This window comes from Euleptes europaea, chromosome 5, assembly GCF_029931775.1.
Source record: "Euleptes europaea isolate rEulEur1 chromosome 5, rEulEur1.hap1, whole genome shotgun sequence".
Taxonomy (NCBI): Eukaryota; Metazoa; Chordata; class Lepidosauria; order Squamata; family Sphaerodactylidae; genus Euleptes; species Euleptes europaea.
The window spans coordinates 106,107,102-106,134,197 of record NC_079316.1 but is presented as its reverse complement, the minus strand read 5'-3'; the positions used below and the strand labels follow the sequence as shown (position 1 = coordinate 106,134,197).

The 27,096-nt window shown below is 47.0% G+C and overlaps 1 protein-coding gene across 1 annotated transcript in view; it reads left to right on the top strand.

Moving 5' to 3' along the window:
• Positions 1–22,060, top strand: part of SH2D4B (SH2 domain containing 4B) — a 129,929-nt gene extending 107,869 nt beyond the window's left edge. Inside the window, exons 9-10 of the mRNA XM_056850106.1 lie at positions 12,990–13,210; positions 21,968–22,060. Of these exons, the coding sequence (XP_056706084.1) occupies positions 12,990–13,210; positions 21,968–22,060 (314 nt within the window). The remainder of the gene's footprint in view (positions 1–12,989; positions 13,211–21,967) is intronic.
• The last annotated feature ends 5,036 nt before the right edge of the window (positions 22,061–27,096 follow it).

The window sequence follows — 27,096 nt, the reverse complement described above, 5'->3', positions numbered from 1 at the left end:
TAAGAAATATGGCTTGGATGTTCTCCACTTCTTGATTAAGAGTTCCAAGCCTTAAGGGAACTCTAAACAGAAGTTGGGGGAATATTTTCAAATTCAGGATTTTGATCACTGCAGGAACACACTGATTCCCCTTCGCGTAGAAAAACTGCTTGAGTTGATTTAAGGAAATCCTGGTGGCTTTAATAGTATTTTGTCGATGTATAGACCAATTGAGATTATAGTTATAAGTCATTCCCAAATACTTATAGCTTTTAACTTGTTCAATTGAATCCTTCCCAATGTGCCATTTGTATGAGGACCATTTTTTGGAAAATACCACTACTTTTGATTTGGAGGAGTTAATAGAAAGTAAATTAAAATGGCAATAATTATTAAAAGCATCTAAATATCGTTGGAGGCCTACTTTAGTGAAAGAAAGAATGACGGTGTCATCCGCATAAAGAAGTAGAGGTAAAGACTGGGACCCTAATTTAGGTGGATGACCATTAACTGAACCCAATGACTGCGCTAGATCAGAAAGAAAAATATTAAAAAGTAGGGGAGCTAAAACACACCCTTGTTTAATGCCTCTTTGAATTAAGATTTTCTTAGTCAGTCCACCATTAGGTGAGTATTTAACTTGGCAGGTGGTATTTAAGTGTAATTTCTTTAAAAGTATTAGCAGCCTGGGGTCAATTCCTAGATTTGACAATTTGTCCCACAGTTTCTCTCTAGGAATAGAGTCAAAAGCACTTTTTAGGTCTATGAAAGCTGCAAACAATTTCCCCCCACCTAACTTCATGCATTTTTCCACAAGAAAGGATAAAACGATACAGTGATCTAAAGATGATTTGTTCTTAGTGAATCCTATTTGCTCTGGGCCAATAATGGATTTAGCTTGAGACCACTCCGAAAGGCGGGTCTCAAGGTGTCTAGCATATAACTTGCCCATACTGATAGCAAGCTAATAGGACGATAATTTCCCGGTAGATTGGGGTCTCCCTTTTTATAGATTGGCATTAATATTGAATTCAGCCATGAATCAGGAAGGATACCATAATGATCAATTGATGTAAAAAGACTGGCTAGTAGTGGAGCCCACCAGTCAGCATATTTCTTAAAAAGTTCGACAGGGAGCCCATCAGGACCTGGTGCTCGACCGCTTTTTAGTTTAGAAATTAGGGTCATAATTTCTTCCCTACTTACTGCATGCCATGGAGGGATATTTGCGGGAATAATTTCGTCATTATCAGATGGAGGGACCACAGCATGGCCAAAGACATTAGAAAAATAATCAACCCATACTTGAGGCATAATACCTGAGTCAGGAGAGGGTTTGGTGTTTAATAGACAAGAAATTGTTCTCCAAAAGATTTTACTGTCACTTGATTTCAGAGATAAAAAGAGCTGGTCCCATCTTTTTTGATAATAGGCTTTCTTTTTATTAACCACTAATTCCTGATAAGCTTTTTTTGACGATAAATATTGCTCCATATCGATTGTTTGGCCTCCTTTCCTAGATTTCCCAAAAACCGATCGCAAATTCCTTTTTTGAGTTAAACATTCATGATCAAACCAGGTCGATGTTTCAAAAGTAGTTTTACATATCGGTTTGGCTATAGAGCTACATTGCTCTATAACTTGAGAAAAGGCTATTAGTACCTCCTCATGAGAGGAAGAGCCAATTAGGGACATCTTTAATTTGGACAATAAGTCAGATTGGAGGATATTGAACAATTCAATTTCTGTAGATTCTGACCATTTAATCCTTGTCAGGATTAGAACCTTATTCTCATCAGGGGAGGGATTTAAAAAATTGAAGGTCTTTATTGGCAAGTTTAATAGAAATGAAAGGGGGAGATGATCACTTTCAGTGCGGGTTTCAATATTCACTGACTTGACAAGAGGCAACAAGTTCAAAGAGCATAAACCATAATCAATCACACTACAGCCTCTTGTAGATATAAAGGTGGAGTTTGTTGATGAAGGGAATTGTGGTAGTCCATTTAGGGTTATTAAGCTATGAGTCACACAGAACTCTATCAGTCTAACTCCAGCCTTATTATAAATTTTATCAGTAGAGTAATGAGGTAAACTTAATTGGGGCCCAGGTTTGAATCCCCACTCTGCCCTGGAAACTTGCTGGGTGACCTTGGGCCAGTCGCACACTCTCAGCCTTAACCCTGGCATGCGTTTGGATGGGAGACCTCCAAGGAATACCAGGGTTGTGACATGTGGGCGGGCAATGGCAAACCACCTCCAAATGCCTCTAGCCTTGAAAAGCCTACGGGGTCACTATAAGTCAGCTGTAACTTGACGGCACTTTACACACACCTGCACACATAGAGTATCCAGTGAGGTGTGGATGAAGCCTGGTGGCAATCCCATATCACATCTAGTTTCTTTCTATATCACATCTTTCTTTCCATATCACATCTAGTTTGGGGAGGGGCTGTAGCTCAGTGGTAGAGCATCCGCTTGGCATGCAGAAGGTCCCAGGTTCAATCCCCGGCATCTCCAGTTAAAGGGACTAGGCAGGTAGGTGATGTGAAAGACCTCAGCCTGAGACCCTGGAGAGCCGCTGCCGGTCTGAGTAGACAATACTGACTTTGATGGATTGAGGGTCTGATTCAGTGTAAGGCAGCTTCATGTGTGTGTTTTTCGTGGTGAGTGAACCATCCTTGGTATCACTTCCTAGCATGTAAGGTCACTGGTGCATCTTGGCATGAGAAAAACCATATTTAGCAAAAGCTTCCTTTCTCTTTCTCAGGCTTCCCCCCAAAATCTCCAAGTATTTCGTAACCTGGAGCTGGCAACCCAAGCCATTGCTCGGCTGTCATGGCCCTTTCTTATTGACTGGGAAATGCCGATCACCACTTTAGGGTCAGGAATAATTTTCCTCCAGGCCAGATTGGTCAGGGATCCTGGAGGGTTTTTGCCTTCCTTTAGGCATGGAGTAGGGGGTCACTGGAGTTAGGGGGGGGGGAAGGTAGTTGTGAATTTCCTGCATTGTGCAGGGGGTTGGACTAGATGACCCTGGAGGTACCTTCCAGCTCTATGTTTCTATATGTTGTCCCTGACACGTAACAACCTTTTCTGGTATCTCTCTCATTCAGACGTTCTGCTGCCTGAGAGGATTTGTTTCTTTTCCCTTTTATTCATGCCAGTGATGCTTCTTTCCAGCTGCACATTGCGTTTGAGCTACCAGCAGCAGAAGCACCTCTGGTGCCATTTCTTGCTTGTGACTCTGTGAATTCAGCCTGCGATTCCGGCAGATGGTGAATCCCTCCTGCAGTTTGGTTTCCGGGGCCGGCTGTTTCTGCTTTACTTGGCATTGCTTTTCAAATTTTTAAAAAAATTATTACAAGCAAAATCATTGAAGAGCAGCAATACTTGTGGCGCCAGCGATTTGCCTAGGGTTGGACATAGACCAGGAAGACCTGGGTTCAAATCACTTCTCAGCCATGATACTCAGAGGTACGACACACAGTCAAGAAAAAGGGGGGTTGCCTTTTGCTGTACTGTCCCATTTCAGAAGGGGGAAGGCTGAGTTCAACTTGTTTGCACTGATGTGATAGCTGAAAAGGCAAATGCGAACTTGGGTTGCATCAACAGAAGTATCATGTCCAGATCACGTGAAGTGATGGTATCGCTTTACTCTGCTCAGTTAGACCTCACCTAAAGTACTGTGTTCAGTTTTGGGCACCACAATTTAAGAAGGATGTAGAGAAACTGGAATGTGTCCAGAGGAGGGCAACAAAGATGGTGAGGGGTCTGGAGACTAAGTCCTAAAGGTTGCAGGAGCTGGGTATGTTTAGCCTGGAGAGGAGAAGACTGAGAGGGGACATGATAACCATGTTCAAGTACTTGAGGGGCTGTCATATAGAGGATGGTATCGAGTTGTTTTCTGTTGCCCCAGAAGGTGGGTCCAGAACCAATTGGTTGAAATTAAATCAAAAGAGTTTCTGTCTAAACATTAGGAAGAACTTTCTAACAGTTAGAGCGGCTCCTCAGTGGAACAGGCTTCCTCGAGAGGTGGTGAGCTCTCAAAGAGTCTTCAGTCATTTATTCATGGGAGTTTTACCTGAGGTTCGTTGCCTGTTGGGAATCTATGCACCAGCAGTCTCTAAGCTCAAATCAAGTCCCTGCCCCCTTAAATGCTGCTTTGTAATTGGTTACTTTGTAGATCTTACTGTGAGAGAAAATTTGAATCCCTGCCTCTGGACATGCTGCTTTGTAATTGGCTGTGAGCGAAACTAAGCTTGTGTGTCCCGCACTTTGCCTTATACATGGAGATTTCACCCAGGCTGAGCTATGGGGAGAGGGAAGAATAAAGTTAACAGAGGAACGGGAAGTCCCAGGATTTGTGAGGGCTGGCAGCAAGGTCATCTCTAATAGAGGGAAAACTCATTCATAACTCCAAGGAACAACTGAGACAGACCGGGGGTGAACATGAGTGAAAGTACCCATGCATAAACAACCTTCCACTGAGATGGAGTAGGAAGAGCCTAGGACCCAGGTGAATTCTATAACTCGGGGATATTGAATTTGAAAATTGGCTGCGGTTGTCTTGTGAAGCAAATGGCTTTCTGCACTCCACAATGCTGATTCTATTACCTTAGGCAGATCATGAGAGTGAGGGCACCTTGGCCATCTTCTGGGCATCGAGTAGGGGTCACTGGTGTGTGTGTGTGTGGGGGGGGAGGTGTGAATTTCCTGCATTGTGCAGGGGGTTGGACTAGATGTCTCTAGTGTACCTTCCAACTCTATGATTCTATGATTCTATGTGCTAAGAGTTGTGTGTGTGTCCAAGAAGCTTTCTTCTCTAATGTGGGAGAAAACCGGCATTTTGGATTATTCTAGTTTGTGGGAAACAGGCAGGCCCTTTCAAGGGAAGCAAAAAGCACACCAAAGGAAAGATGCTCTCGTGCTACCAAAGTGGAAACAAAACTTTTAAAAAGGGTGCTTTGGTTCAGCTTTAGGTACAAACACACATTTGAAACCTATATAGTCCCATGTGTAGGGTTGCCAACCTCCACGTGGTGGCTGGAGATCTCTCACTATTATAACTAATCTCCAAGTTAACAGAGACCAGTTCCCTGGAGAAAATGGCCGCTTTGGCAATTGGACTCTATGGCATAGAAATCCCTCCCGTCCCCTCCCTAAACCTCACCCTCCTCAGGCTCCACCCCCAAAATCTCCAGGTATTTCCCAACCCAGAGCTGGCAACCCTACCCATGTGTATGTTTTTGCAAAATATTTATTATTATTTTTTAAAAAGAGGTAGAAGAAATCCTTGGGTATACTGGAAGAGCAGAAGGTCAGCATTCTAGATCTCACAGATAACACAAGATCCCAAATAGCACCATTAAAAAGCATAATTTGGAAGCAGGGGAAGGGAGGGGAAGCCAATTTACTTGCCTTGAATCCAAACTGTTTGGAAAGTTCAGGCAAGATCTGCACAGATGTTGCTTGTTCCTCAACAGCTATCCTGAAGAAAGGGGCAATCCTTTTGGGAGATCCCCCCTCCCTTCCTGGTTTCCTTTTTGAGTTGTCATGAGAACAATCCAATATTCTTTGAAAAAGAGAAGGGTATCCATTGCTCTTATTAACATACTGACTGCGCGCGCACCCACAAATGAACGTAGAGAGCTAGAGGAAAGAAAGCTAATTCTCCACAGATACTGAGAGTACCAGGAGAGAAAGGGTGTGTCTATGTGTGTGTGTGTGTGTGTGTGTGTGTAAAAATGCATTGAAAACTCTGGTGAATTAAAGGAAAGAGAATTAAAGCAAAATGTTGCTGTAAGTTAACCTAACTTACAGCAACATTTCGCTTTAATTCTCTTTAATTTCCTACCTCGGAAATGATGATAGTGCTGTGGATCAAAAATACACTCAGACAAGGAGGAGACCCTGTGTGGAAAATTATACTGTTTTTCCTTTGGTGGTGAGTGGAGGGAGCAACATAACAGCTTGTTTGGAAATAAAGTACCTGATTTGAACTGTATTGGGTGGTTGGGTATGCCTGATAACAGTGACCAGCTATTATTATTTTCTTCTTATTTACTTCACTTATACCTAGGGTTGCCAACCTCCAGGTACTATCCTGGTGCTTCCTACCCCTAAATTCTCCCACACATAGGGTTGCCAGCTCTGGTTTGGGAAATACCTGGAGATTTTGGGGGTGGAGCCTGAGAAGGGTAGGGTTTGGGGAGGGGATGGACTTCAATGCCATAGAGTCCAATTGCCAAAGGGGTCATCGGGATCGAACTCAAGGTCGTGCGCAGAGCTTGGACTGCAGTACTGCAGCTTACCACTCTGCGCCACGGGGCTCTTAAAGCTCCTTAGCTAACTTTATTTTTCATTTCATGAGTGTTGAGAAGAGCTTCCCGATTTAAATGCTTTTTCTGTACTCCTTGCTTATCTGTGTTGTTCCAGTGCTGTCCTTTGCCCTCTTGGTCCTCAGACATATTTGCAGCTTCCCACAATATGTGCCACATGCTCTTCTGGAACAGCCTGTTCCTGCCTGCCTCGCAAATGTTGAGCCAGAATTGTGCAGATCTTAATGTTTTCGGCACACTTGGGGAATAAATGAATAATTGACTGCTTTGGCTGATCCTTCATCAGGCAATTCCATATTTACATGCATTGATGGAAACTGGCTGTGTCAGGAGCAAGCCATGAGGATGGTATGCGGTAGTGTGATTGAGCTGCCTCCAGGTGCTGTTGTGCTATTCTGTTCAAGGCCAGTCTGTGCCCCGTGTTTAGTCTTCATAGATTCCCATACTGTGGGAAATCCCAAGTACTCCTTCCTGCCTCTGGGAGGGGTGTTGCCTGGGTTACCAGTTATCTCCTATTGCTCCTCCATATATGCCTGTGCCTTACCTTTGCCCCTTACTAGTGTCCTTCTGAATTATGGCTTCTGAAACCTGTTGATTATAACCAATAAAACTGCTTTTGTGGACTTGCCGTCTGCTGTTTATGGGTTTGCCGGAGGGCTAGAGCTTACATTAGGACACTAGTCCTCCTATCCTTACTTGTTAACCTTGGTTGGAGCCCTGGAGGGTTCGCCTGGACACTCGTCTCCTCGGCTCGGGCGCACGACGAGCTCCCCAAGGACCCCGACTTTCTGCGTACCGTCTGGGAGGAGACGCAGCGGCTTTATGTGGAGTCCACCCGGCTGGTTGTGCGGGTGATTGATCAGTAGTGTCGCCTGGCAGTGGCAACCCCTTGGAGGACTCAGGACGCTGATCTACGAGCCCACAACGACCTTTTGGGACTTGATATTTTACTCAAGGAGGTCCGGTTGGTGCAAGAGGACTTTGCTACCCTAACACGGTTGTTGGCTGAGCTTGCACTCCGCGGGCCGCAACAGGTGTCGGCCGCCCCGATCCCGGGGCCCGAGTTCTATTTCCCAATGGCGGGAGCTCTCGTGGGAGAGGTTCCGCAAACTGTTCCGGATCCCACCTTATGCCGCCGGGAAGCACAGAACGCCGCCGCCAGGACAGTCCTGGTTCTTTTGGATCTCATGCTGGCCACGGCGACGGCGGCCGACATTGAGAAGATACTGACTCCGGAATTCGGCCCTGCCTCTGCGGACCTGGCTCGACTGGTCCAACTGCTGTTAGGCCAGCACAAGGAACTTCAAATGCTCCTGGAGCAGGCGGCCGAACCAATTGTGACGGCTGCCACTGCCGCCAAACTCAAGGCAGACCACGCGCTCACTGACCAGAGGCGGGCGGAGGAGCAACTATTGGTGGATGCGGCCGCCGCTCAGGCGTGGGCGATGGCAGGAATGGGAGCGCAGGTGAAAATTTATGGGGGATTGGATTGGTCTCTCTCCTCGTTGTCTTTGAGCTCCCCGGAACCTGCCCTGCCCCGGGATGTAGCGCGCAGGCAGCGGCTCACCTTTGGATCCTGAAAAGGTACAAGCAGTGCTCGATTGGGAACCACCCTCTACTCGTAAACAGGTCCAAAGATTCCTTGGGTTCCTCCTACATTTTGCTCAGATTGCGCTACCCATCACGAACCTCCTTAAGACTAAGGGAAAGGGGAATACAGCCACCTTACCCAACGCCCGGGTGGAGTGGACCCCCCAGTGTCAAGCCGCCTTTTATAGTCTTAAGCAGCTTTTTACATCCGAACCTGTTTTGCAGCACCCGGACTGCAATCAACCCTTCGTATTGCATGTAGACGCTTCCGACGTAGCACTCCTGCAGCGGGGGGAGGATGGGCACCTACATCCGTGTGCCTATTTTTCCAAAACATTCACTCAATCCGAACTCAACTGGGCCGTTTGGGAAAAGGAAGCCGCTGCGGTGAAGCATGCCCTGACAGTGTGGAGGCAATTTTTAGAAGGTTCCAAGCTGCCCTTTGAAGTGTGGTCCGATCACAAAAACCTAGAGGCCCTAACAGGGGCTTGCAAGTTGTCTGCGAAACACGTGCTCTGGGTGGACTTCTTTGCCCAGTTTCGGTTCGTCCTAAGATATGTACCAGGGAAGCAAAACCTTCTGGCTGATGCTTTGTCCAGACTTCCCCAATATCCCACCAAGGTTGATCGGCACACAGAGTCACTCTTCACCCCTGCCCAACGAGGTCTGTTGCCAACTTTGGCCGTACAAACCCGTTCTCAGACCCGATCCCCACCGCTGCCTCTTTTGGTGTGGGGGGGAAGCCTCACGTCTGGCTGAGCCAGCAGCTCCACCCGCCTCACTTCCTCCTCATCCTGAGCGACCGACAGCCACGGTCCCCGAGATTTAGCGACTCGAGTGCCCTGTTCAGTCGCTCCCTGCACCTGTGCCGGCTCCATCCACGGTCACGCTGCCCGCTGACGCAACCCCGGAGGGGGTGGACGGACTGACTGATTCCTTTAAGGAGACCCTCCTCCGCAGTTATCAAGCGGAACTGTCCTCGCAGACCCTTCCGGCTACTCTCATTAAACGCGGGGACTTTTGGTACAAAAATACTAAATTGTATGTTCCAGAAATGTTGCGGGGGGAGGTTTTGGGTTTGGTTCATGGTGCCAAGACCGCCGGACATTTCGGGTTTTTCAAGACATTGCATTTGCTACGAAGACAATTTTGGTGGGCGGGCGGGCATGAGGTTGGATGTGGACTCCTTCATCCGCAGCTGCCCCATTTGTGCAGCAGCCAAACGCTCTCAGGGCAAGCCGCCTGGTCTTTTACAACCATTAGAGACTCCTTCAAAAACCATGGGAAATAATTGCAATGGACTTTATGATGGACCTACCCCCTGGTGGGGGAAAGACAGTACTGTGGGTGATAACTGTTCTTTTTCTGAAACAGGTGCATCTTGTACCCTGCGCAGTTATCCCTTCTGCCCCGAAATTGGCCCGCCTCTTTGTGTCACATGACTTCCGTCTCCATTCCTTTCCACGCAAGATAGTGACGGACAGGGGGCCAACTTTCATGGCTAAATTTTGGAAGGCTTTTCTTAAATTGGTCGGAATAGAACAAGAACTATCTAGTGCCTTCCATCCCCAAACGGACGGTCAGACCGAATGGGTAAATGCGGTGTTGGAATGCTATTTACGCTGTTACGTTAATTACCATCATGATGATTGGGTAGACCTGTTGCCGTTTGCTGAATATGCTTATAATAATGTGGTTCACCAATGCACAGGGTTCAGCCCTTTCCAGGTTGTCCATGGTAAAGAGTTTGGCCCCGCTGGTCATATCGAGGTTTCTGAGGAGGAGGGGGGAGCTGATGTTGCCGGATGGGTACGTTCAATTCAAACAACCTGGCCATGGCTGGTTAAAAATCTGGAACGAGCCAAACGAAAGTACAAGGCTCAGGCTGACAAACATCGCTCCCCTGGTAAGGAATACAAAGTAGGGGATCTTGTCTATCTGTCCACCAAGAACCTACGGTCCACCCGCCCATGTGATAAACTCAGTGCCAAGTATGTGGGTCCGATCCCCATTTCCCGGATTATTAATCCAGTGGCTGTGGAGCTCTCCTTGCCCAAGTCCCTACGAAGGATTCATCCAGTGTTCCATGTCAGTCTGTTAAAACCGTATGTTCCTTCTCAGAAATGGCATCCTGAACCACAACTCGAAGTGCCTGAAATGGTGGGGCGGGGAGGAGCATTTTGAAGTGGCTAAAATACAGGATTCTCGCATTCGCTATGGTACCCTTCAGTCCACTGGAAACATTTTGGTCCCGCCCAGGATGAATGGGTGCACGCCCGTGATGTCTCCGCCCCCCATTTAGTACAAGAATTCCATGCCGCTTTCCTCACAAACCCACGGTGGGGGGGGTGAGGGGGATCTTTAGGGGGGCAGAATGTCAGGAGCAAGCCATGAGGATGGTATGCGGTAGTGTGATTGTGCTGCCTCCAGGTGCTGTTGTGCTATTCTGTTCAAGGCCAGTCTGTGCCCCGTGTTTACATAGATTCCCATACTGTGGGAAATCCCAAGTACTCCTTCCTGCCTCTGGGAGGGGGGTTGCCTGGGTTACCAGTTATCTCCTATTGCTCTTCCATATATTCCTGTGCCTTACCTTTGCCCCTTACTAGTGTCCTTCTGAATTATGGCTTCTGAAACCTGTCGATTATAACCAATAAAACTGCTTTCGTGGACTTGCCGTCTGCTGGAATCTGTTTATGGGTTTGCCGCAGGGCTAGAGCTTACAGGCTGCCATATTTTTCTGGGGATGGGGAAAAAAACAATTAGAATTAATCCGATTCTCAATATTGATGTTATTTACTAGAGGTGCACACCATTCTAGAGCTCCTAATTATCTTAGTCCAAGGTAATTTCAATTCATAACTCAGACCTCTATGTTCCTGTCTGTACTGGGGCACAGATGGGGTGGCCGACCTCCAAGTGGGGCCAGGAGATCCCCTGGAATTGCAACTTATCTTCAAACTAGAGATTACCACCCCTGGAGAAAAGGGTTGCTTTGGAGTGTGAACTCTCTGGCATTATACCTTGTTGATGCCCTTCCCCATCTAAACCCCACCCTCCGAAAGCTCCACCACCAAAAACTCCAGGCATTTTCCAACCTGGAGTTGGCAACCCTAGGCACAACACTGCTCTGAATGCAGATGGTTCCAGGTTCCATCCCCAGCATCCCCAGTTAAAAGCATCAGGATGTAGGGGATGCTTTTTTGGGGTCATATCATGAGAATATAAGAGTGAGTGGAAAAGACAATAATGCTAGGAAAAGTGGAAGGCAATAGGTAAACACAACATGAGGAAAACACAACATGAGATGGATTAACTCTATAAAGGAAGCCATAGCCTTCACTTTGCAAGACCTGGAGTTCACCTGGAGAAAATGGCTGCTTTGGCAATTGGACTCGATGACATTGAAGTCCCTCCCCAAACCCTGCCCTCCTCAGGCTCCACTCCCAAAATCTCCAGGTATTTCCCAACCCAGAGATGGCAACCCTACTTCACAACCAACCATAATTTATTCATGACACATTCAGAGGACTGTAGACTTCCTGGTTTAGGAAAGCTGAGCTCTAATGCTAATTTGTTCTGACACTTTGAAGTTTGGCACCATAACAAACTGGGGGGTTGTTTCTTTCCCAGAAGCCATTATTCTAAACCAGGGATTAATCTTTATTTTGAATCCCAGTTACTGGGAAAGAAAAAAAGCCCTAATTTCTTGCAGTGCCTGAATGTAAATATCGAAACTCACTGGAGTTAGATTGAAGGCCTTCTAAACCAAGACATCTTCTGTCATGATTGTAAATGAGCCAGTGTGGTATAGTGGGTAGAGTGTCACACTAGGGTCTGGGAGACCCAGGTTTGAATCCCCACTGCCATGGAAACTTGCTGGGTGGCCTTGGGGCGGTTACATGCTCTCATCTCTGACCTATTTTACAGAGTTGTTGTGAGGATAACATGGAGGGGGGAGAAGAAGAATGTATGTTGCTTTGAGTCTCCACTGGGGAGAAAGGTGGGGCATAAAGGACAGAAATAAATAAATAATAAATACACACAAGGAAGGAAGGAGGAAGCACAGTGAACCCGAGGATTCGGGACTCATTCATAGAATCATAAGTTGGAAGGGACTACCAGATCGTCTAGTCTAACCCCCTGCACAATGCAGGAAATTCACAGCTACCTCCCCCCCACACCCCCAGTGACCCCTACTCCATGCCCAGAAGATGGCCAAGATGCCCTCCCTGTCATGAACTGCCTAAGGTAATAGAATCAGCATTGCTGATGGATGGCCATCTAGCCTCTTCTTAAAAACCTCCAGGGAAGGAGCACTTACCACCTCCAGAGGAAGCCTGTTCCACTGAGGAACCTCTCTAACTGTTAGAAAGTTCTTCCTAATGTCTAGACGGAAACTTTTTTGATTTAATTTCAACCTGTTGGTTCTAGTCCAACCTTCTGGGGCAACAGAAAACAACTCGGCACCATCCTCTATATGACAGACCTTCCAGTACTTGAAGATGGCTATCATATCACCTCTCCGTCTTCTCTTCTCCAGGCTAAACATACCCAGCTCCTTCAACCTTTCCTCATAGGACTTGGTCTCCAGACCCCTCACCATCTTTGTTGCCCTCCTCTGGACATGTTCCAGCTTGTCTACATTCTTCTTAAATTGTGTTGCCCAAAACTGAACACTCTGCTCTGGTTAGACCTCTAGGTGAGGTCTAACAGAGCAGAGTAAAGTGATACCATCACTTTGTGTGATCTGGACACTATGTTGATACAGCCCAAGATTGCATTTGCTTTTTTAGCTACCACATCACACTGCTGACTCATGTTCAGTGTTTGGTCTACTAAGACCCCAAGACTTGCTAAGACAAGTCACGTTACAAAGAACTATGGTTTGTTTATGACGTTTGAATACAGTCATGTCTTGTGTGGCCTTAAAGACTGAGTTGTTTGATGCTTTTATAGGTAACGACTTGCTTCATCTGATACCTAACCTGAAAGGCAAATGAATAGGCAGAGCTTATGTTTTCAGGTCTGTGAGGACCCACAGTCTTCTTACTACAGCTTTTTTTGGTTCTATTTTGTCAGGTATTATTAGTCGTCAGGAAGCGGAAGAGTTGCTGATGAACAAATCTGAGGGAGCTTTCCTGGTGCGGGTCAGCGAGAAAATCTGGGGATATGCCTTGTCCTACCGCCATCAGAGTGGCTTCAAACATTTCCTGGTGGATGCTTCTGGAGATTTCTACAGCTTCTTGGGGGTGGATCCCAACCGGCATGCGACGCTCACTGACCTTATTGATTTCCACAAGGTATTGGCGATGGGTGCAGATCAATCGCGGAACATGAGAGAGGAGTTGTTCAGAGAGAGACTGTTCGATGTGAAAAACGAGCCTGCAGGAAAAAGGGATAGATCAAACATACAAAATTAATATTTAAGTGGTCCCAGGATCTAGGTCCCTCCCCTCCCCGGCCAGGTAGCTCATGCCTTCCTACCTAGTCTTATCCCTCATTCTGAAACCTAAATCTTAGCCCAGCCTATGGGCGTTTTCACACGTATTGTATAATGCACTTTCAATCCACTTTCAACGCACTTTAACGATAATTTGCAAATGGATTTTGCCGTTTCACACAGTAAAATCCAGCTGCAAAGTGCATTGAAAGTGGATGGAAAGTGCATTATTTGGCATGTGTGAAAACTGCCTAAATCTTATTGGAACCAGAGTCAACCCAGTTGAAGCTAGCTGGGATAAGATAGGGAAAATAGGACCCAGGGGAGCTTGAGACCTCTTCTGACCATGGGATGGGGTGGGATTACATCAGTTTATATAGAAAGGTTGTCTGTTAAACTGGCTAGAGGGGCCTAAAGCTCCTGCGAAGTCCACACAGGTGGGACAACACAAAGGAATTTGAACACTTGAACACATGAAGCTGCCTTCTACTGAATCAGACCCTTGGTCCATCAAAGTCAGTATTGCCTACTCAGACTGGCAGCAGCTCTCCAGGGTCTCAGGTAGAGGTCTTTCACATCACCTACTTGCCTAGTCCCTTTAACTGGAGATGCCAGGGATTGAACCTGGGACCTTCTGCATGCCAAGCAGATACTCTACCACTGAGCCACAGCCCCTCCCCACTTCTACTTCTGGGTCATAGGTTAGGTAAGAAGCAACTCAATAACCCATTGCAATCTGCAAAGGGATATTGTCGAAGGCTTTCACGGTCAGAGTTCATTGGTTCTTGTAGGTTATCCGAGCTGTGTAAAAATACCAAGACCACGGCTACACAGCCCGGATAACCTACAAGAATTGCAAAGGGATGTTTTACATTTTGGTGTAGACCTCCATGGAGAGGAAGATGGAACGTTTATAGTACAGTAAGAATAGCAAGGATATTGAGAGTACTTTGGTCTAATTCTACACAATTCAGAGCCCATCGAAAGAGCAGCTGAATTTTTCAATCTGTATACAATTGAGAACCCTGACTTGGATGGCCCAGGCTAGCCCAATCTTGTCAGATCTTGGGCGCTAAGTAGGGTTGGCCCTGGTTAGCACTTGAATGGGAGACCACCAAGGAAGTCCCGGGTCACTATGCAGAGGTAAGCAATGGCAAACCACCTTTGTTTGTATCTTGCCTTGAAAACCCTACAAGGGTTCCCATTAGTTGGCTGCGACTTGACGGCACTTTCTACCACCATGAAACTGCGGTAACTGAGTGAATTTGAATAACCTCTCCAGTTTTCCATTACTGACTGTGCAATTTTTGCACTTCCCTTGTGTGTTCTGGCCAGGGTGGTGTAGTGGTTAAGAGCAGTGATTAGGAACAATGGACTCTAATCTGGAGAACCGGGTTGCTTTCCCCTCGCCTACAACATGAAGCCAGCTAGGTGACCTTGGGCTAGTCACAGCTCTCTTAGAGCTCTCTGAGCCCCACCTACCTCACAAGGTGTCTGTTGGGAGGGGAAGGAGACTGTAAGCTGGTTTGATTCTTCCTTAAGTGGTAGAGAAAGTCAGCATATGAAAACAAAGGCTTCTTGTTCCTTGCTGGTCCTACATGGGGCAAAGATCTACTGAGGGCCAACCACAGGCAGTACCTCTTTTTTCAACTGGGGGCTTTGAGCTTGAACTAAATGTTTTGCATTCCTTTTTGCTTCCTGTTTGCTCACCATCGGCAATAAGAGGACAAGAAAAGCTCCTCCACCGAAGGAGGGAGTGCAGGGACATCCGTCAGAAGCTACAGATCCATTAGCCTCTGACATTCAAACTGAAATAGATTGGAGGAGGGGGTCTCCTGATGAGGGGAAAAAATCAATGGCTGCCATTTTGGCGAGCTTGCTAGAGGCTATGCTCTGTCCCTAGCAAGCAGGTAGCTCCTGCTTAATTGTCTGCGGTCAAATGGGAAGCCACTGTAATAGTGTCATCATGGGATGCTACCCCTTCCTTACCTCCCCAGCCACTGACTCCAGTGCTTTTTCCGTCTGAGTGCTCTCGAACGACAAACACTGGAAAAAAGTTAGTCTGACTCTAATAAAGGCAGAAGACATCCGAAGTACAGGCACCAGACAGTCTAGCTTCTATTATTAAATCCACTAATGTATTTCTTTTTTTAAAAGTTGGTGTGCATTTAGATGCAGCCTGGAAAGCACTTTAGGAGGCTGTTGCAATCCAGTCAAGGCAATTCATGCACAGATACGTCAGCCCTTTTGGGGCATTTTGTTTCTGGCATTCCTATCTTGTGTACTGGGACAGCACATTACGAGTGATATATGTAGTATGTATGATCACCATTTTGTGTTAAACAGGCATTTTTCAGCACTGCCCGAAACCTGGATGTTCAAGGATACATGTTTGCAGCACTGCTGGAAACCTAGATTTTCAAGGGTACACGTTTGCAGCACTACCCGAAACCTGGATTTTCAAGGGTATGCGTTTGCAGCACTGCCCGAAACCTACATTTTCAAGAATACATGTTTGCAAGTCCTGATGCTGCAAAATACATGTATTGTTTTTTTCACTCAAAATGGCTACCACTCGTACCGAGAGGATTATGTTTGCAGCACTGCCGGAAACCTAGATTTTTCAAGGGTACATGTTTGTAGCAATACCTGAAAACTAGATTTTTAAGGGTACATGTTTGCAAGTCCTGATGCTGCAAAATACATGCATTGTTCTTTTCACACAAAATGGCTACCACTCGTACCAAGAGGATCATGTTTGCAGCACTGCCTGAAACCTAGATTTTCAAGGGCACATGTTTGCAGCACTGCCGGAAACCTAGACTTTTCAAGTGTACAGGTTTACAGCACTGCCCCAAACCTAGATTTTCAAGGGTACACATTTGCAAGTCCTGATACTGAAAAATACATGCATTATTCTTTTCACACAAAATGGCTACCACTCGTACCGAGAGGATCATGCTTGCAGCACTGCCGGAAAACTAGATTTTCAAGGGTACATGTTTGCAGCACTGCCCAAAACCTAGATTTTTTCAAGGTACATATTTGCAGCACTGCCTGTAACCTAGATTTTCAAGGGTACACATTTGCAAATCCTGATACTGAAAAATACATGCATTGTTCTTTTCATACAAAATGGCTACCACTCGTACCGAGAGGATTACATGTAGCATGTTGTCCTGGTTCATGAGATAGGAGTGGCAGAAACCTTGTGCCGGGAGTCCCAGCAGGGCTGGGGGGGGGTCTGGAAACCCTCTGCTCAGAGGGTCCTGCCAGCCCCCCGCCAGCCCTGCCGGGAGTCCCAGCAGGGCTGGGGGGGGGGCTTCAAATAGATCTGTTTGAAGACCTGCCACGTGCCTCCAGGGAGCTTCCCTGGAGGCGCGCGGCGGGCCCTTTAAATAGATCTGTGCCTCCCGGCTGGGAGGCACAGATCTATTTAAAGCCCCCCCCCAGCCCTGCCGGGACTCCCGGCAGGGCTGGGGGGCATCTGGAAACCCTCTGCGCAGAGGGTCTTGCCAGCCCCCCGCCAGCCCTGCCGGGACTACCGGCAGGGCTGGGGGGGGGGGCTTCAAATAGATCTGCGCCTCCCGGCCGGGAAGCACAGATCTGTTTGAAGACCCGCCGAGCGCCTCCAGGGAGCTTCCCTGGAGGCGCGCAGCGGGCCCTTTAAATTGATCTGTGCCTCCCGGCCGGGAGGCACAAATCTATTTAAAGCCCCCCCCCCAGCCCTGCCGGGACTCCTGGCAGGGTTGGGGGGGGTTCTGGAAACCCTCTGCGCTGCCTGCGCAGACAGCGCAGAGGGGCTTGTTTAAAGGGCCCCCCGCGCGCCTTCAGGGAATCCCCCTGAAGGTGCACTGGGGCTGAATTTTCCCCCGAACTCCGGATCCCCCCGAATTTCTGGGGATCTGAAGGGGGGGAGTTCAGACTTTGGCACGGCCTGAATAAAAACGGGCCGAATTTTGACGAAGCCAAACTATACTGAATTTTTTTTTCAACAGCCCTAAAATTGCCTGTCTCGAGTTCCAAAAGAAAACAGGGGCTATAAGGCAGCAAAGAGCTTCAACAAATATAATATGGTTTTGTTTTTTTAAAAGGACAGGAATAAGATGGTTTGTAGAACTATAACACCAAGTGTTGATTTGCTTGCTGTATGCACTCTGTAAGCTCTGTAGTATAATAAGGGGCAGGCATAAGATCTATTTCTGTTTTATGCCTAAAAAATAATTAGAAGGAAAAGAGAGCTGCGGGTATGCTGTGGTCTCCCAACGTCCCTTGATGTTTTATTCATTTTGCCCTGCTGCTATGTCAAATGACAGGAGCTTTTCAGGTTGAAAAGCAGAAGACAACCCTGCAGTTCTGAGGGGGCAGTGCTGGTCGCCACAAGCTTTTCTTCTCCTATGTCTGAAGTCTTTCAGATGTTCTCTGTGGGCACCTATGTGCCAGGCCGGGCCCTTGAACACTGGCTATGCAGCTATGTGTTGTGGCTCAGTGGTAGGGGAGGGGCTGTGGCTCAGTGGTAGAGCATCCACTTGGCATGCAGAAGGTCCCAGGTTCAATCCCCGGCATCTCCAGTTAAAGGTTCCAGGCAAGTAGGTGATGTAAACGAGCTCTGCCTGAGACTCTGGAGAGCCACTGCCGGTCTGAGTAGACAATTCTGACTTTGATGGACCACGGGTCTGATTCAGTATAAGGCAGCTTCATGTATTCATTTATTGGGGAGGGGCTTCTGCATGCCAAGCAGAGGCTCAGTTTGGAGAGCCTCTGCTTGGCATGCAGAAGGTCCCAGGTTCAATCCCTGACATCTCCAGTTAAAGGGACTAGGCAAGTAGGTGATGTGAAAGACCTCTACTTGAGACCCTGGAGAGCCGTTGCCAGTCTGAGTAGACAATATTGATTTGATGAACCAAGGGTCTGATTCAGTATAAGGCAGCTTCATGTGTTCACGCATTTACTTTGGATGTTGAAATAGACATAGCTTCGGCCCGAAGACAAGTGTTGACTCTGGACTGCGCACTGGAATGCTTGCGCCTGTGCCATAGTGCCAAGGTAGAGAGCATTCTTCTCGGGCCACTCCATTCCTGCTTTGAAAGTACATGGAAATTTGGGGACTATGGAGTTCCACTAGGCCTTTCTTCTTCCTCATTCCTACTGGCAGGAGAGAGAATTTGGCTTTTGCACATCTGAGGAAAAGAGATCCTCAGTTTCCTTTGAGGTCATAGCTGTGTTCTTCATGGAGGAAGATTGGGCTCTCCTGGTTCCAGAACAAAGAAAACTCTTCTGGGAAGTTCCGGTAGAAAATAACAAAACCATGCTGTAGTGGTTAAGAGCCGTGGTTTGGAGCGGTGGACTCTGATCTGGAGAACTGGGTTTGATTCCCCTCTCCTCCACATGAATGGTGGAGGCTAGTCTTGTGAACTGGATTTGTTTCCCCATTCCTACACATGAAGCCAGCTGGGTGACCTTGGGCTAGTCACACTCTCTCTGCCCCACCTACCTCACAGGGCATTTTTTGTGGGGAGGGGAAGGAAAGGGATTGTAAGCCGGTTTGATTCTTCCTTAAGTGGTAGAGAAAGTCGGCATATAAAAACCTCCTCCTCCTTTTTCTTCTTCTCTGGGCTAGATGGACTCGCATTCTAGCGGTATCTGAAGAAGAGAGCTGTGACTCACAAAAGCTCACACCCTGCCAGAAATTCTGTTAGTCTTCAAGGTGCTACTAGACTCTTGCTCTTTTCTCCTGCTATGGAATGTAACCTTTTGTTGTATAAAAGAAAAGATGCTGTAAGCAGGAAACTTTTATGGCCCTTGGCATGGTTGGCGATCTCCTGGCACAGGCTGCCCTCTTCCTCCCTGAAAATCAATCAGAGTTTTGCTATTGATTTCAATAGGTTTCATCCCTTCAACTTGCAGTTCTCGGGGGTTTTCTATGGACCTCTTATCTCCACTTTTGTAAATATTTCTTTTAAACAAAAACAAAAAAACAAAAGGAAAAAATACCCCACCTCTCTTAAGTTCCCTTGAGGAATCTCAATCTGCTAGACAAGGCAAGAAATCATTTCTTCAGTGAGTAATGGCCTGTAAGCTAAAGCTGAAGAAAAGAAATCTATCTTCAAAGTGTTTCAAATGATTGTTGTTTATGTAGAAGCATCGGATGATCCAGATACGAATGCAGACCTACAGTAGACAATGGGATTTATGAGATAGGGGTGAAGGAGCTTGCGGTGGGAAAAGAAACTTTGCCTGTGGCAAAGATGAATGAGGACTGGGTTAATAATTAATATTGTTCTGACTAGTTAGTACCACACTGTAGATGGAGAAAGATTTCCTAATGTTTCCTACCAGAATGGAAAATGATTCAAAATACTGTTGTGAGTCTCTTTCTGCTGGGACGAACAATTACCAGTGCAGCCCTAAGTAGAGGTACCCCACTCAGAACATAAGGAAAGCCCTGCTGGATCAGACCAAGGTCCATCAGCAGTCTGTTCACCCAGTGGCCAACCAGGTGCTTCTAGGAAGCCCACAAACAAGATAAATGCAGCAGCATTGTCCTGCCTGTGTTCCACAGCACCTAATATAATAGGCATGCTCCTCTGATACTGGAGTTAATAGGTGTGCATCATGACTAGTATCAATTTTGACTAGTAGCCATGAATACCCCCTCTCCTCCATGAACATGTCCACTCCCCTCTTCAGGCCTTCCAAGTTGGCAGCCATCACCACATCCTGGGGCAGGGAGTTCCACCGTTTAACTCTGCATTGTGTGAACAAATACTTCCTTTTATCTGTTTTGACTCTCTCCCCCTCCAGCTTCAGCGGAGGACCCCGCATTCTGGTATTATGAGAGAGGGAGCAAAGCTTCTCCTTCTCCTCTCTCTCCATACCATGCATAAATTTATAGACCTCTATCATTTCTCCCCTTAACCGCCTTCTTTCCAAGCTAAACAGCCCTAAGTGTTTTAACTGTTCCTCAACCCAGTGAAATCGATGGATATCCAGTAATTCAACAAGGGATTACAGTGCGAGTATCTTCCCACACACCTTCTGGGAGTGTGCATTCTGCTAAAGCTGAACCAACCCCCCCCCCCCAAATACCTAATCTGTATTTTCGGGCGCGCGCGGGGGGGGGGTGTTACAGGAAAAAAATGGCAGTGATTTAAAGGAGCTGAAAAGTGGATCTCGAATAATGCCGAATTTTTTGTGGCCACTTTGGCCCTGCCACCATTTTTGAACTTCCTTTACCCTCTCCCCCTCACTACCTGCTGGCTGTCCACATGAAATTTGGAGGCAGCAGGTGGTGCAGAACAGAATGCTGGACTCGGCTGAATAAACCTGAACATTTTCAAAATATCTGGAAAAAGCTGATATTGCAAATCACCTTTTTCCAGATTTTTTGAAATATTCAGGGTCCCCCATCGAAGTACCAGTCCTGCTTAGCTTGCGATATTTGATGAAATTGGGCTATACCACACCATTCCACATCCCCAACTATCAAAACTCACTCTAAATTAACACATCATCTAATGTAGGACTCTGAGAAATCAGTGGGATTTTGAGTGCGATCCTAAGAAGATTTACAACCTTTTAAGCCTTAGTTACATCTAAAGGTAAAGGTAGTCCCCTGTGCAAGCACCAGGTCATTCATGACCCATGGGGTGACGTCACATCCTGACGTTTACTAGGCAGACTATGTTTACGGGATGGTTTGCCATTGCCTTTCCCAGTCATCTACACTTTACCCCCAGCAATGGACTGCTCGTTTTACTGACCTCGGATGGAAGGCTGAGTCAACCTTGAACCGGCTACCTGAAATCGACTTCTGTCGGGATCAAACTCAGGTTGTGAGCACAGCTTGGACTGCAGTACTGCAGCTTACCACTCTGCGCCACGGGGCTCTCCGTTACATCTAGACTGGACTATTGCAATGTGCTGTCCTTGGGGCTACCCTTGAAAAGTGTTTGGAAGCTGCAGCTAGTGCACAATGCTGTGGCGGGACTGCTAGTTGGGGTCAGCTACCGGGAGCATATGACCCCAACACTACAACAATTCCATTGGCTACCAATTGAATCCGGAGCTAAATTCAAGGTGTTGGTTTTGTCTTTTAAAGCCCTGTGTGGCTTGGGACCAGGGCATCTGAAGGACCGTCTTCTCCCATACGTTCCTGCTTGGAAATTAAGATCATAGGGAGAGGGCCCTCCCGACGGTCCCACCAATCAAAGAAGCTCATCTGGTGGGCACCTGAGAGAGGGCCTTTTCAGTGGCAGCCCCACATTTATGGAACTATCTCCTCAGGCCGTTGCGCCTCGCCCCCTCATTGTCGAGAGACAGTTGGACAGTTATTTAGGACAGCATTTGACTAATTTAGTTTTTATTTATTGGCAGTCCTAATTGAAAATTTAAACGGTGGTCTTGTATGCATTTTTTATAATTGTTGTTTATTTATATTGTAAATCGCCTTGAGTTCTGCGGGGTAGAAAGGCAGCTAATAAATGTTTTAAATAAATGAATAAGGAATAACTCTGTTAAGGATTGCACAGTTAGTCTGGTTTATGGTTGCATCCTACAATCACAGTCAATACAATCTATTTTCATGCTGCTGATGCCATTTATTTTATCTTTCTAGGAAGAAATAATCACATCCTCAGGTGGAGAGTTGCTACTGGACCCTTGCAGCCAGACAAAGAACCCGCCAGACTATAGTCCTTTATTTGAATGATTTTTTTTAAAAAAAAGATTGCAACAAATATTTCTAGACAGTAGAAATGACTAAAGGAACAACCCCACCTTGAAAAATAAGGGAATGATTATTGCTAGGTAATGGACCTGTGAAGTTTAATCAATAAAATGTCTTACCTGTAGATGGGATTTTTTAATCTGTTGACATTATTTTATGTCATTAGTAATGAAAAGCTGGAGGATGGAATGAAGATAATTGGTTGTCTGTTACCCCTGATACCCCTAGGACCCTCAACCCATGGGGACCCCCCATTTTTTTAAACATTCCCCACTTCTACATGTGTAGATGGAGTCTGTATCAAACTAATATTGAACAGCAGTCAGTCACTCTAAGGGTGTAAGGAATATGGGTGTGCAAAAAGAAGAAGAAGTAAATTTCAGGTTTGGGTTTATTGGACCTGATTTAAGGAGGGAAACCTGAAATAAGCTGAATACCCATAATTGGTAAATTTCGGGCTTGGGTTTATTGGACCCAATTTTTTTTTTGGGGGGGGGACCTGAAATTAACTGAATACCCATACTGGTTTTTCTGATAAAATTCGGGTCCGTTTTTAGCCATTTTAGTTCACAATACTTTTTAATGGAGAATGGAATGACCCTCTCAGAGGCCTATACAATGGGACCCCCTGACCCTAACTTTACCAACCTTCGCGGTTCATGCAAGGAGAGTCCATTGCAACTACCCTGAAAATTTGGTAACTCTACCTCTAAAAATACCCCCATAGGAGCTCCTAAAAATTTCCCACAGAAATTCGGCTGATTCGGCTATCTGGCTTAGGCTTTATTATCTATTTCAATATTTGGCCGCAAATAAGCCCGGAAAAAGCCAAAATGCCTTTTTTCTAGTTTATTTTCAGGTCAGCAAACCCAATGTGCGCAGCCCTAGTAGGGCAACTCCTCCATCAATCATGTGAAGCCTGTCGTAAGAGGGAGTCAGTTGGAGGGCCGTTTCCCCCAAGGACCTCAGAGCCTCCTCCTGGATAATTTGATCTTAACAAACAACCCAGATCCCCAAGTCAATAAGCGGTGGGCCAAGTCCAGCAATTTCTCCCATATATTAACAACTGGACAGGAACGTTTCTGCCCTTCCATAATCATGACAAGTGCCCAGCCATAGGTACTTATCTATGTAACTTCCAGTTCTCCCCAAGGGAACATTTTTGATACTTTTCAGTGCAAAAAAAGAAACACTCTCCTCCACAATGGAAACAAAGACTTACTTTTCTGACTGGCTTGTCCCCAGAGATTGAATTTTCATCAGTCTCACAATAACATCATAACATAAGAAAAGCCCTGCTGAATCAGATCAAGGTCCATCAAGTCCAACAGTCTGTTCACACAGTGGCCAACCAGGTGCTTCTAAGAAGCCCACAAGACCGCCCCAGCCCACCTTTGAAGAAGTAAGGGGCGGGGTGAATTTTGGCTGCGGTTGCGAGAATGAGAGCCAAGCCCTGAGCATCGTCAGGCCTGATGTACAATTTTTGATTATCCCAGCTCTGGTGTGATTATCCCAGCTCTCATTATTACACATCCATGGACAAACAAGACAACTGCAGCGGCATTATCCTGCCTGTGTTCCAGAGCACCTAATAGGCATGCTCCACTGATCCTGGAGAGAATAGGTATGCATCATGACTAGCATCCATTTTTACTAATAGCCATGAATAGCCCTCTCCTCTAGGAACATGTTCACTCCCCTCGGCCAATGCCAATACCCCTTCCTCTTTTCACTCTTTGCAAAAGAGTGTAAAAATTTACCCCCCGCCCCTGTTTTGGTAGCCGGTTTTGATTCCTTCAGTTCCCCAAACATCATGGTTGGCTTTTTGCTCCATCTATCATTCCTTGCTGCACCATCTTCCCGTCTGGTCAATTTCAAGCTTCCCAAGTGGCCACAGCTCTGCTAAGGAATCCCCCCCTTCTCTCCTAGACCAGGCTTGTAGGGTTTGGTTTCCCCCCCTGTAGGGAGGTAGCTTATTAGGGGAAGGTTTTGGAGTGTTTTTCTAAATATGTTGTTCCTTTCAGTAGATCACCATTTCAAATCGCTTGCAAATCGCTTAAACCTTTAAACTCACTTCTTTTCTGTTAATTAAATAAAAACCTCTTTTGTTTAAGAAAGCTTATTCCCCCTTGTGTAAGCACTTGTTTGTCCTGAAAGTCCAATAGCCACATCAAGAGACAGATAGTCCAAAAGAGTTGGTTTATTGGTAACAGGTATGCAGAGCTTAGAAATCAAAAGGCAGGGACGAAGGGGGAAGGGTGTACATTCGGTTATATGGAGAAAGCCAGACAATACAGTCATATCAAGATAACACAGTTCACACTACCAGGCTCCCACAGAGCTCCCAGGCCCTGAGAAGCTATGCCAGCTGGAGGCTGTTCTGGTAAACAACCTTGAAGCTGGAGGCAAACGGAGAATCTAAAATTCAGCCTGACATTCTGCTCCCCTCAAGGCCCCCTCCCATCCCGGAAGGGGGCGGGTTTGGCGGGGTAGGCACTGTGAAATGCGCGCACCAGTCGGGGGGCGGAAACATCGCGGGAGCGCACCCACTCGTCATAAGCAGGAGGGAAGTGCTTCCAACGAACAAGATACTGGAGAGAACCACGATGCCAACGGGAATCCAAAATTTTAGCAACTTCAAAATGTTCTCCCCCCCCACCATGACCGGCTGCTCAGGAGGCGGGTCAGGATGGCATTCCGGAGCGGCCACATGAGGCTTTAGGAGGCTGACATGAAATACAGGATGAACGCGCTTCAGAGTCTTTGGGAGGGACAGTTCCACGGTTACAAGGTTAATTATCCGAGCAACGGGATAAGGACCCACATATTTGGCACTGAGCTTACCACACGGATGGGTGGACCGTAGATTCTTGGTGGACAAATACACCAAATCCCCTACGTTAAAGTTCTGACCGGGGGAGCGGTGTTTATCCACTTGAGCTTTGTATTTACGTTTTGCCCTTTCCAAATTCTTTACCAGCCAGGGCCAGGTGGTGTGGATTGCTTGTACCCAAGATGCCACATCCTCACCCCCCTCCACCCCAGAAACATCGATTTGCCCAATGGGACTAAAATCTTGACCATAGACAGCATAGAAAGGACTGAAACCAGTAGACTGATGAACAACATTGTTATAAGCATACTCAGCAAAAGGCAACAATTCAACCCAATCATCCTGATGGTAATTGACATAACAATGCAGGTAACATTCCAGGACAGCATTCACACGTTCAGTCTGTCCATCTGTTTGGGGGTGGAAAGCGCTAGACAGACCCTGTTCCACCCCTACTAATTTAAGAAAAGCCTTCCAAAACTTGGCAACATAACTCTCCCCGCGGTCGCTGATCACCTTGCGCGGAAAGGAATGTAGATGAAAACATGTGACATGAAGAGGCGGGCCAACTTTGGGGCGGAGGGTATGCCCGCACATGGAACGAGATGCACCTGTTTGGAGAATAGGTCAGTGATCACCCACAGGACTGTCTTACCCTCGCTGAGAGGGAGATCTGTCATAAAATCCATGGCAATGACTTCCCAGGGTCTGGTGGGGACTTCTAGCGGTTGCAAAAGTCCTGGGGGCTTTCCCTGGGACCGTTTGACCGTGGCACATATAGGACAACTGCGGATGAAAGAGTCCATGTCGGCATGCATGCCTGCCCACCAAAACTGCCTACGTAATAAGTGGAGGGTTTTTAGAAACCTGAAGTGTCCCACAGTTTTGGCTCCATGGGCTAATTGCAGGACCTCCTTCTGCAGCCTTTTAGGCACATACAGTTTAGAGTCTTTATACCAGCAACCACCTCGTTCTAGCAGGGAAGGGGGAAGTGTCTGAGCTGTGCGTTCAGCCAGGCATTGGGTACAAAGAGAGTCCAGGAAGGAATCGGGCAGATCCACTCCGGCTGTGGAGGGGGGTGGAGCAGGGCTATAAGGCAGTGTTGGTGGGGCGGATTGTACAACCGGCCGAGTTGGAGCTCTTGGCGCGGAGGCGCAGTTGGGACTGGTGAGGGAGTCAGGCTGAGCGATGGTTCAGGCGACCCCTCCCCCTCGGAAGCGGTGATATCCGCTGGTTGGGATGGGGACTGGAGTAGAGTTTGAGACCGGGTTTGCACCGCCAAGGTAGGCAAGGCACCCCTTTGTGCTGGGGTGAATAAGGAGACCGTGGGGCGGTCGACTTTCACCAGATACTGGGGCAGTCTGGAAAGAGCGTCTGCTAGTACGTTTAGCTTTCCAGGCACATGTTTGAGCACAAAACGAAACAGCAAAGAAGTCAGCCCAACGCTGCTGTTTCGCGGACAACTTGTGGGCCCCCGTAAGGGCTTCCAAATTTTTGTGATCTGTCCAGACTTCAAAGGGAACTCTGGAACCTTCCAGAAATTGCCTCCACGTAGTGAGGGCATGGTGGACGGCGGCAGCTTCCTTTCCCCAAATTGGCCAGTTCAGTTGGGAATGCGCAAATTTCTTAGAAATATAGGTGCACAGGTGGAGAAGACCGTCTGGACCCCGCTGCAAAAGGGCACAGCCCATGGCTACGTCTGATGCATCCACCTGTACTACAAACATGTGTTCTGGATCAGGGTGCTTTAACACTGGTTCAGAAGTGAATAGCTGTTTAAGGTGGTCAAAGGCAGTTTGACAATGAGCCGTCCACTGAATCTTATTGTTGGGCAATGTGGCAGAGACCTCCTTACCCTTGGTTTTAAGGAGGTCTGTGAGTGGCAGTGCCACTTGAGCAAAGTTGGGAATGAAACCTCGGTAAAAATTGGCAAACCCGAGAAACTGTTGCACTTGTTTGCGGGTGGAAGGAGGAGTCCAATCAACTATGCATTGTATCTTAGCAGGGTCCATGGTGAGCCCATGGTGTGAAATGATGTAGCCTAGGAAAGTTAATTGTTCTCGGTAGAATTCGCATTTAGAGACCTTAGCGTAAAGTTGATTGTCTCTGAGACGCCGCAAAACTTCTTTGACAAGAGCAACATGCTCGTCCATGGAATTGGAGTAAATAAGAATGTCATCAAGAT